The sequence below is a fragment of the Perognathus longimembris genome, chromosome 1 (assembly GCF_023159225.1).
Source record: "Perognathus longimembris pacificus isolate PPM17 chromosome 1, ASM2315922v1, whole genome shotgun sequence".
Taxonomy (NCBI): Eukaryota; Metazoa; Chordata; class Mammalia; order Rodentia; family Heteromyidae; genus Perognathus; species Perognathus longimembris.
The window spans coordinates 91,045,650-91,057,746 of NC_063161.1; the positions used below are offsets into that span (position 1 = coordinate 91,045,650).

Here is a 12,097-nt window from a genome sequence, read left to right on the forward strand (position 1 = left end):
ACATTGAACAACACCCCCTTTCTCCCTACTCCCCACACTGCAGCCTGAAGGTTATGAGCTGGGTCTTCTTGGCTAATGAGCACCAAAAGGACTCAAATATCTCAGAACCAAGAGGATTTAAACAATATGGAAATTATCTTTTTTTTTTTTTTTTGGCCAGTCCTAGGTCATGAACTCAGGGCCTGAGCACTGTCCCTGGCTTCTTTTTTGCTCAAGGCTAGCACTCTGCCACTCAAGCCACAGCGCCACTTCTGGCCATTTTCTGTATATGTGGTGCTGAGGAATCGAACCCAGGGCCTCATGTATACGAGGCAAGCACGCTTGCCACTAGGCCATATTCCCAGCGGCCGGAAATTATCTTTTTATTCAAGCATTTTCTAGCATTGAGTAATTTATCTTTGGCTAACAGACAAGAAAATGATGGTTTTACCCATTAGCTGCAGATGGCTGGGCTAAGTACAATCCTAAGTCATGGAAAGGCTGAACTCCATATCAGGTAAATGAATAACCTCAGACAGTATTGATTCTGCTCACAGTGAGTCCTCCCACAGCCCTTCTTTCAAAATACACTCACTGAGAAGAATGAGCCACCTGATGTTTTCAGAGGTTGAAAGGTTCAGTGTTGATGGCTAAGGGCTTACTAAGTTCACCAAGTTATTATCACTCAAGCTTGTTGTCAGCAGTGGTTGCACTGGTCTTGAACACTGCCCCACTTTCATTGAAAAACCAGGACTGTGGTCTCTTGCGAGGACCAATATTTAGGCCCTATAGGGTAGAATTTAGGTAAGTAAAGGAATGCTCTTAGTAATGTTTCTAGTTTTATCCAATAACAATCAAAGCAAGTAAAGATCAGAAAACTTTATTAGACTCAAGTGGAAGAAGACATACATGGTTAATCTTGCTAAACACACCAGATCTGCCAAAAAGTATGGTGTAGAGAAAGGCCATCAGGGAGCACAGCCAATCAATTTTTAAGAAAAAAAAAAAAGGACTGTCAATTTCAACAGTAAGAATTTCACTGTAAGTATTTGTACCCAGAAATTATCCTATCAGAATATGCAAAAGTGACATAGCTGTGTAACAGACAACTGGAACATGCTTCCATAGAGAAATGAGAAAATATTGCAGTAATAGACATTTTAAAAGTCCACATAAGCCAGGGCCATGTTTTACCAAATATGCATCATAAAGAAGCAGAGATTATTTTGGTCACTTTAAAAATCAGCAAGAAACTAGTCTGAATATTTTATAAATATGGGATCGTACAATAAAAATTAGCACGAGAAATTATTTTAAGGTGCACCTTCCCTGATAACTTCATTAAATGCAATAGTTATATACAAAGATGATCGTTACCTTACCTTGTAACAACTCCCAAATATCTATCATCTTTCATAGTTTGTGGGTATGGTGTGATTATTGCTATTGAGAATATTACAATGTATAACTCATACAATATATTTTTCAGCTCAGGGACTGTGAACTTTTGGATAACCAGACATTGGAACCACGATGGTATAAAATGAAACAATGTTTTTCACCATGTTCTACTTTAGGTATAATTCTTAGACATTTATTAAATCAGTCTCATAGGGATTTTTTTTATTACAAGGAATTGACTAGCAGGATTCCATTACTGAGTTATCAGCAATATGAAATGGTGTTTGGTGACAGACACTTTCAAGGCAGTTTGATATCATAGTAGGTATTACAGTATGATACAAATTTATACTTGTATAAAGTACTACAAAATTTTAAAATATACTAACTTATTAAGCTATGAAATTTGAAGCTAGTTTCCTGGGTAACTAAAGTGATCATTTTTCAAAAATGCCATAGTACTTTAAAAATAACAAATCCATAATTCTAAAGTTAAAAAAATCATGGGATACTTTTATAGAATAGGAAATGAAGTAGAAGAAAGTTTCAGTTAAATGTCCATGAAGTCTGTGATGGAGTAGAATGCAGTGAAGGGCTGGCCCTGCTTCTGGGGTATCCCTGAAATAAATTCTTTTACACCAGTTGTGGCAGAAAGGGTGTGTGTGCAATAATAGCTGTATTGGTCAAAAGTGAAATTATGGATTATAAAAACCATAGATATTTCAATTAATGCTTCCTTGATTAGGTAAACACTAATAATGTCTAACAGTGTATTTGAAGGATGGAGCTGGAGGATGAATGGGTTTCTTTTTAGAATGAAGGAGTTACACGTGATACCACAAAGCACCAAAGGAGATCAGATTAAGTACTGTGTAGAGTCTGCAGCAGAAGTGCAAGTTACAACACAATATCTGACTTGGAAATCTATTTTTAGTTAAAATGCACTTGTTTTAGTCTACAAGAATGTACCTATTTATCAACTATCCATCTTTAAGGGCCTTTGCTTCCTGGTGAATCAGCATAAAGGTAGGTGGACCAAATTCAACTGTCTCAAAAGGAAAACTTCCTCATTCTATGGTAACATGCTTAATGATCAGGAGATGTAAATACACCTAGCTAAATGACAGCCTAGGGTCTTTTGTAAAATCTGTTTTTTTCTATGCTTTTTCTAGTCTATTGAAATAATATGAAGGTATATCTTGAACCATTAGCTAAGGAAAACATTTTATAAACCAGGATAGAAGCTATTCTATGTTATCACTCTAAAGTAGGCTTGCACTTGATACGAAGGCTTCCTGCACCTTGGAGGTACTGCTGCTTATCTAAGATATCCATATCCCAGTGTTCCCAGTAGGTACTGGCTGGGCCATGCCTTTAAAGAAAATACACTATAACTTAAAAAAAAAAACAACACTTTATGCTGTGTGAACTAAGTTGTTTCTAGAGTAGTTGAAATGATATTTCAGCAAACAGTAGTTAGCCTTCTTACATGTTATTTTCTTTTAAAAATACTCCATTTTTGAAGTCCGCTGGTCTTGTGAGCTGTTAAAACTCATCCCATGGCCAGTCACCAATGAGTACAATCTACAATTTGAAAAAAAAAACACTTCAAGGATCTTAATTTTTGAGAAAAGGTAAAGAAACCCAACAAAACCTAAGGCTGAAGCCCCAGTAAACTTCCTCTGAGTTGTGTTGGCTGAACCATGGAAATAGTATCAGTGACTGCTCTTCAGTTTACATGGCACACATTCAGTACTTTGTGTTTTGGATATAGGAGCCCTAATGATGAGCATTTGGCACAACCTGAAGAATCAACAGTGGCAATTAACGACTGAATACTAAGATACAGAAAATTCAGCACTGAACAGATTTTTTTTTTTTACCAGGCAGGAATATGATTTTACTTTTTGGGCTCTTTTACATTAAAAGGACTATTGAATTGAACACACAACTAAGTTACAAAATAAACTGTAAATTATAAATGAAATGCAATTGAGTCTTACTCTATAGAGGGGAGGTGATAGGCAGAAAAAGGATAAGAGGAGGAAAGATTTTTTAAGTCCTTACTGGTAGGGAACAGCAATGTTTAACACACTGCCTTTGTATGTGTATTAGTAACAGCTGCTGGTTGCCAGAGGAATTCTTTTGTACCATGGGTCACCCAGAGCGTTATAAGCTCTCTGAATGTTGAAATCATGACATGGAGTACTTACTGAGGTATTTCACTAATGGCACTGAATGAGACTCAAGGAAAGCAACATTCTTGATGAGCACAAGCAAGTTTTCTGATTACCTCTGTGCTTAAGTTTAATTCTAATGTAACCAAAATTGGAGGCACTTAGCAACAGAAAATATGTAGCTTAATCATGAGGACACCAAATTATATGACGAATTTGTCATCTTTTGAATCTGTCATCTTTTGAATCAATTTATATACTCAAGAAAGAATGCATTCTGGGAAGAACTACTGTTGGTTCCCCTCTAGTTACAAAAATGTATAGCAGGATTTGGTCAGCAAGGAATACAATTGCAGTCGGGCATGCTGTTTATTTTAGCTTTTACAACAAAGCAAGGGTTTAATGAGCCTGAGAATTTCACAACCATTGACAATATAGAATTTAAGATTCCAAAACAGCTTATAAATTTGTAGTACATTTATCAAGGGCACTAGACATTACACTTTTCTGTTCATATACATTCATCCCCTTTCAATAGTCCATTAATATTAAGGTGCAAAGATCTTGGACAAAAACCAAGAAAATGAAAACCCATAACCTTATTTTTACTAATACGCCTGTACATGTAAATAAGTTATTTCCACTTTAAGAATTCCTTTCTGTGTCATTCTCTATGGCCAATTGGATGGGTTTTATGTGAGGATTTGCTGTTTTGATGCATAACTCAAAAATTTTAGCATCTTTGATATATTTTTCTTGTTACAGTGAACAGAAAGTAGTTATTAAGGCTTTAGGAATTTGTCTTTGCAAAATACTAACTGCCAAAGTTCTGAAAGGGACTTTTCCCTTTTTGGGTACACGATTCATTGTTTCAAACCTTTATTAAAGCTTGAAAGGTTGTTTTTCATAATCATGGTATGCATTTAAAGTACATTACACCCACCTTTTAATTTAAAAAGGAAAATAACACTAAAATATTTACTTGTAAAAAGAACTTCATGATTTTGAAAAAATCACCTCCAAAGTTCTCATGAGAATAATGAGGTAAGCTCTGATTTGATCATCTACCCAACCCTCAGAAGACTGAAGAAAGCATGAGAGAAGTGCAGCTTCACTCTGCATGGACGGACTAGTGGCAGTCTCTTCCCCACTTCAGAGAATACAATTCTTTTAAGAATCATAATCAGATGCATGATTCAATTTAGAAAGCTGAATGGATCTGACATTTTAATCACATAGCTGTTTTGCCTTACTCTGTTTTTTAAGAAGCATTTCAAATACAGGATGCTTGAAAACATTCCTGTAATATGCTTCCTAACAAATGTTGGAAGGCATAGCATGGGAGCTATAATGACTCGTTGCTGGGTCTCTAGACAGTCTTCTTCCTCACAAGTTTGGAGACGGTTCTCTTGCTTCTTCCAGCTTTGTAAGGATCCACTGTTGTAGGGAAATGAAACAAAATACAATGAAGGGAAATCCAGAAGACAGCTTTCCAGTTTAGTTAGGTATATACTGATAGCCAGATAGCCCAGGAACAATATTACTAGGTTTTACTCCAGATTATTTCTCTAAAGCCTTTGGACCTGGAAGTTCATCTTCAGAATAAAAAGAAACACAATGACTTACTGATCATTTATGCAACAGCCCTTCCAACCTGTGCTAAGGTTTTAATCCCATGATTCCAACCACATATAGGATTGTGCTGGAGCAGACATTTAAATATGTCTGCAGTGAGGACTGCAGCAGCAGCCCTGAGCATTACAAAAAAAAAAAAAAAAAAGACTTTGACATACTTTCTATTCTAAAAGGGACTGAAATTTCAAAACTGAAATCTTAACTATAGTGCAAACCTGCCTACCAATACTAATTTCTATTAATGCTGATCACACATACCAAGTTGAGGAGCTATTCAAGTCTCCAAATATTTTCACAGAAACCAAAGTGCCCACTTTTAGTATAAAAGAATAAATAGACATGAGAGTCCCATGCTGTCTTTTAACTACGGAAAGGGAAACCCAGTGCTGGGCAAACCTGTCAGGCCAACACCCTTAGACTGAGCCAGTGGCTGACTGCAATCAACCCTGCTCTGACCTCAGGGAGCAGGACTTACTGGTTGGGTCCAGGGCACAAGCTAGTACAGAGCTGTGGTGAGACTGGATGCTTGGAAAAAACCCAAGTTCTAGAAAGGTTATAAATACGTTATCAGTAGGTATCTTGCATATGAATAAATTCTCCAATTAAAATATAGTGACTGAATAGATTAAAAATACCCAAAAGCCAAGCCAAATTTCTGGGATACAGGAAACTCATTTTACCTCTAAGAGTACACATGGACTGAAAGTAAAAAGGTAGAATAAAATATTGCCTGCAAATAGAATCTAAAAGAAAGCAGGAGTAGGCATACTTAGACAAAACTGAAGAGGAGGATGGTAAAAGATGTCAGCAATAGGAAATAATTCTAAATATATATGCCTCCAATATTGGAACACCCAATACATAAAGAAAATGCATACCTAAAAGGAAAGATAGACTCCAATACAAAAATTGGAGACTTTAATAGCTTATATTTTGCAATGGACAAGTAACCCAGGTACAAAGAAAATATATAAGTTAAACTTTTCCCCAGTCCAAAAGAATTCTCACAAGCAGCTACAGAGAACAGTCCATCCAAAAGTTGTCAAGTATACATTTTTTCTCATTAGCACATGGAACATTCTCTGCCATAGAGCACATCCTGTCCACAAAATAAGTTAATCAAAATTTAAGAATCTGAAATATTTTATATATTTTCAGACCATAGCAGCATAAAATCAGACTATTTGTAAAGAGAAAAAAGCATTGGAAATTAAACAAGCTGTTTTGAAACAATGAATCAAGGAAGAAATCAAAGTAATTAAAAAACTCTTAAGCTATGTGGGAAGAATAGGTCTAAGGAGAGCAAAAAATGTGAGGCCCTACTGGAGAAACTAAAAGCAGAGGAGTGTGGCTAAAATAGCAGAATACCTGCCTACCAACTGGGAGGCCTTGAGTTCAAACCCTAATAACTTACAAGATACAGCAAAGACAGTATAAAGAGGGAAGTTAATACCAATCAATGACCTATCAGAAACGTAACCAGTTTAGGGCACAGCTCAGTAGTAGTATGCATGAGGATCCTGTCACCATATCTCAAGGAATTAGATACAAAAGAATAAAAACCCGAATAATTACGGAAATAACAAAGCAATAGAGTCTAAACATATAAAAGATCTAAACAAAGCCATAAATCAAAGATGAAAAGAGATATTACAGCTGGCACTACAGGCTAACAAGATAGTTCTGTATGACAAAAAATAGAAAAACCTAGAATGGATAAATTGTAGGCAAATGTATCTTAATAAGACTGAACCTCAAAGAATCAGAAAACCTGAATCAGTAATCTCTCATCAAAGAAAAGCCCAGAGCTTGGTGTGTTTGTATGTGTATGAAGTTGCAGAGTGCCAAGTTCAATTAAAAAAAGGAAAAGCCCAGGAACATAAAGATTGTCTATTAAATGCTATCAAACATTTCAAGAAGAAAATTCTCCTTAAATTCCAATAAGTAAGTAGAAGAAAAAGGAATTCTTCCAAACATCCTAAGAGGCTACCTTCACCCTGATAAAAAAAACCTGATGGTACAACAAAAAGGCCTAAATCCTTAATGAACATAGATGCAAAAATCCTCAATAACATACTAGCAAACCAAGTTTAATAATACATTACAAACATATTTCATTGTGATTGAGTGGAATTCATCAAAGTGATGGAAGGATGGTTCAAAGTATGCAAATCAATAAATGTGATATGTCACATTAATAAAGGACAAAAACCCTATGGTCATCTCCATACAGAAAAGGCATTTAATAAAATTCAACAGTGAACAAATAGGGTTTAGAAGTAACATACCTCAACACAAGAAAGGCCAATTATAATAAGCCAACTTTTTTTTTTTGCCAGTCCTGGGACTTGAATTCAGAACCTGAGTATTGTCTCTGAGCTTTTGCTCAAGGCTAGCACTCTACCACTTGAGTCACAGCACCACTTCTGGCTTTTTCTGCTTATATGTACCAAGGAATTGAACCCGGAGCTTCATGTGTGCTAGGCAAGCATTCTACTACTAAGCCACACTCTCAGCCCAACTACTATTATTGTGAAAGTGGAAAATCTGAAAGTTTTTCTCTCAACAGTTCTGCTAGTTCTAGCAAAGGTTGCTGGGCAAGGGAAAGAACAAAGGGCATCTAAATTGTAAAAGTACAATTATCACTGTGATAGATGATATCTTATACCATCAGTATGTGTGTGTGTATATGTGTGTATATATATATATATATATATGTATATGTATACTGACTCAACTGCCCCAAACTGTCAGAACTAATAAATCCAGCAAATTCTCAGAAAATCAATGCATAAAAATTAGTAGCACAGCTATATGCTATATCTAAAACAGAAATCAGGAATGTAATCCTATCTATAATAGCTATAAAAATACCTATGAAATACACTTATCTTAATGAAAATTATAAGATACTGATGAAAGAAACTTGAAAAGGACACAAGAAAGTGGGATGTTCTTGCTCTTGGGTTGGAACAATATTCTTAAAATATCTATACCATCCCAAACACTTCCCAGCTTCACTGCAATGCTTTACCAAAGTTCCAGTGACATTCTTCACAGAATTGACAAAAATCCTAAAACTTATATGCAATTTCAACTCCAAACAGTCAAAGTAATCTTTGGCAAAAAGAACAGAGCAAAAGGCTCCCTGATTTCAAAATGTACATCCACCTATAATAATCAAAACAGTATGGTAGAACAAAACAGATACAATCCACCCATCTACAGCCACCTTGTTTTTGATAATGTGCTATGAAAAGACATGGGAAAAAAGATAGTCTTTTAAAATAAAATAGTGCTAGGAAAATTGGATGTCCATATGTATTGTTAGATTTAACAATCAGAACAGAATGGATTAAATACTTAAATATTAAAAATGCAAGACTATCAAGCTACTAGAGGCAAACAAGGGAAACACTTCAGGCACTGGAATAGGTAAGGATTTTTCAATAAGACTTCCCATACATAGGACATAAAAACAAAAATAAAACGATACAAAACTAAAGAGTTGCAGAGTGAACAGAGCAAAGACATGACCTACAAAAAGGGAGAAAATACCTGCCAACTATACATCAAACAAGCAATTGACAGCTAGAAGATATAAAAGCTCTTAAAGTCTCAACTAAAACAGCAGATTAAAATTAATAATTGCTTGGTACACAGCTCATACCTAGAATCTCAGCTACTCAGGAGGTGGAGAGTAGGAAGATCAAGTTAAGGCCACTCTGGGTAAAAAGTCAGCAAAACTTCATCTCAAACAAAAAGCAGGGCATAATGGTATGCAACGGTCACCCTGGACATGCAGGGAGCTTAAGTTGGAGGATAGCAGTCCAGGCTGGCCTAGGCAAAAAACAAATTAAAACCTTGTGAGACTGAGTTACTTGAAAATGTTAAAAATGCCAGGGTATGGAGCATGGCTCACATGGCATAATACTTGCCTACTAAAAAACTAGTGCTTTCAAAAAAAGGTGTTAGAGATCTAAATAGAAATTCCTCTAAATACATACAAATGACTGAGTGATTCATGAAAAAAAAAGTTCAGCATCACTAATGATCAGAGAAACTACCACTCCCCAGTAAGAATGATTATCAGACTCAAGGTTACAAGTACTGATAAGGATACAGAAAAAAAAAAAGGGATTCCTTGTACACTACTAGTAGATATGTATACAGATTATTGTAGAAAACAGTACTGAGGTTGTTCACAAAATGAAAATGAATTTACCATTTGATCCAGAAACTCTACTACTGGGAATATGTCAAACACAGTGAGTCAGGATCTCTAAGAGAAGATCATCTGTATGCCCATCTACACCAAGCACTATGCACCATGACCAAGAAATGAAAATGACTTAAGTGTCCATGAACTGATGAATGGATCTAGAAAACGTGGTACGTACACACAATGGGAAAACTCCCCAAATTCTATTGTTTCCAACAATGTGGACTAAACGAGATATTTTTAAGTGTAATAAGTCAGGTAGGTACCATATGATCTTGCTCAAATGTAGGACGTAAAAATATTGATAGAAATTGAGAGCTGCGTGGGGAGTACCAGATGCTGGAAACAGTAGGAGAAAGGGGAGTGGGGAATTGATGGGTACTAAGTTAGCAGGGAATAAGAAGTCTTGGGTGTTACTGCACAGTGGTGACTGTAGATACCAAAAATGTACTGCACATTTTAAAAGGCAACATAATTTTGTACATTTCATCATAAAGAAAAATTAAAGAGAAATCTCACAAGATTTAAACATTGTGTAATATACACATGTATCAAAACATTACACAGTACCCCTTGAATATGTAAAAATTTAATCAGTTTAGAAACAAAATATCGCTTCCACAGAGAAGGAAAAAGTTTAGCGAAGATGCTTGTGTTTCTTTAATGTAAGAACTTAATCAGAATAGCCTTAGGTACAGAAGTGAGCTCAGTAACTTTCTCTGAATATATCTAGGCAAAGCAGTGGAATTAAACACTCTAGGATGAGGTCACATTATGACAAGGATAACAGAAAACTTATTACAGACAGACTGAAGAAGGTATTAATGTTCATCAACATGAAAAAAAATTTAAGTATTATAATCAGGTTTCAAAGAAAGAACCTGGCTATACCATCATCATCCAGCAGGCTGATGTTGGGGGATGAGTTCAAAATCTGCCTAAAATAGTAAGACCTTGTCTCAAAAAGCACACACCCACCAAAAAAGCAATTAACTTGAAAAGCACATAGGAATGCCGGATCTAATAAAAATCGGAGGAAATACTATCTAGTTACACACTAAAAACTGTCAACTGTCAAAACTAAAATAACTAACAAAACTTACCTACCTTAAAAAAAATGGTCACTTACATGGCTTTGAAGTAAGTCTCCTACCTGGTTTAAATTAAGAGAGTCATCATATTTACCCTAGCATCCTCTGGGGTCTTGAAGTTAATTATTTTTCCAAATTCTTTGGCATGGAATACAGATTTCACCCGTTCCTATAAACAGAATGAGTCATTTTGTCACAAAGTCCAGTTGTACAAGTAAAGAAATTCCATACAACTAAGTGCATTTTAAAATAGCCAAGTTTCTTTGGGTCTGGCTCACTTCACTTAGTATAATTTTTTCCAAGTCCTTGCATTTCCTTACAAATGGGGCAATGTCATTCTTTCTGATAGGGCATAAAATTCCATTGTATATATGTACCACATTTTCCTGATCCATTCGACTAATGAGGGGCATCTGGGTTGGTTCCAAATTCTAGCTATGACAAATTGTGCTGTGATGAACATTGTTGTGCTGGTGGCTTTAGTGTGTTCTTGTTTGTGGTCTTTTAGGTAGATGCCCAAAAGTGGGGCTGCTGGGTCATAGGGAAGCTCTTTGTTTAGCCTTCTGAGGAATCTCATACCGCTTTCCAGAGTGGCTGAACCAGTTTACATTCCCACCAGCAATGAAGTAGGGTTCCCTTTTGGTCACATCCCCTCCAACATTTGTCATTGTTAGTTTTCTTGATATAGGACATTCTTACTGGGGTGAGATGGAATCTCAATGTTGTTTTGATTTGCATTTTGTCTCCCTCATAGGGAATAACTAGCACAGGTTTAGGCTAGTCACAGCAGAGGATCACAGGAGCCCAATAGCTATACCCTTATGGACACAAAAGATGATGCTAAGTGAAATGAACTCCATGTTATGGAAACGACTGTTATATCACTGTTGTAATTATTGTCAACATGCGATGTGAAACGGTAGCTTCTATTGTTGATGATCCTCTTGTGTCCCCTTTCTGTGGTTGTACCTGCACTATCTCTGTATCTTATCTGAGTACATTGGAAACCGTGTATACAGGTATTAGAACTAGGAAACTGAAAGACCAAAATTGAGAGACACGGGGTAAAAGAGACAAACGATTATAAAAGCAATACTTGTAAAACTGTTTAGGGTAAATCTACTGAACAACTAATGGGAGGAAAGGGGGAGGGGGGAGGGGAGAATGAGGGAGGAGGTTAACAAACAGTACAAGAAATGTATCCAATACCTAACGTATGAAATTAACCGCTCTGTATATCAGTTTGACAATAAAAATTAAAAATAAAAAAATAATAAAATAGCCGAGAGGGTAACCAAGAAAAACTAAAACAGGAAAAGGGGCTACTTTAAAACATATTCAAGCTCACTTTAAAAGGCTTATAGTAAAATTTCAATTGCTATGATTGTAAAACAGCTAAACAGAGAATGGGAAGGAGGTTAAGTCATGGGAGTAGTCATCAAATTTCTCACAGTTCTTGATATACTGCTGTAGAATCTTGATCAAGTCCAACTAGAAAATGATATACACATCCATATATGTATGTGCACATGTTCATGGGCATAAATTTGTGCACATGTGAATGGATGTACTTGCATAGTTTAGAATCAACA

The 12,097-nt window shown here is 35.9% G+C and overlaps 1 protein-coding gene across 2 annotated transcripts in view; it reads right to left on the reverse strand.

Moving 5' to 3' along the window:
- Nucleotides 1-1,173: 1,173 nt before the first annotated feature.
- Nucleotides 1,174-12,097, reverse strand: part of Vps13a (vacuolar protein sorting 13 homolog A) — a 178,199-nt gene continuing 167,275 nt past the window's right edge. For both annotated transcript variants that reach the window (XM_048332075.1, XM_048332068.1), the window contains 2 exons: nt 10,600-10,674; nt 1,174-4,994 (listed from right to left, as the gene is read on the reverse strand). In XM_048332075.1, the coding sequence (XP_048188032.1) occupies nt 4,944-4,994; nt 10,600-10,674 (126 nt within the window). In that variant the 3' untranslated portion in view covers nt 1,174-4,943. The remainder of the gene's footprint in view (nt 4,995-10,599; nt 10,675-12,097) is intronic.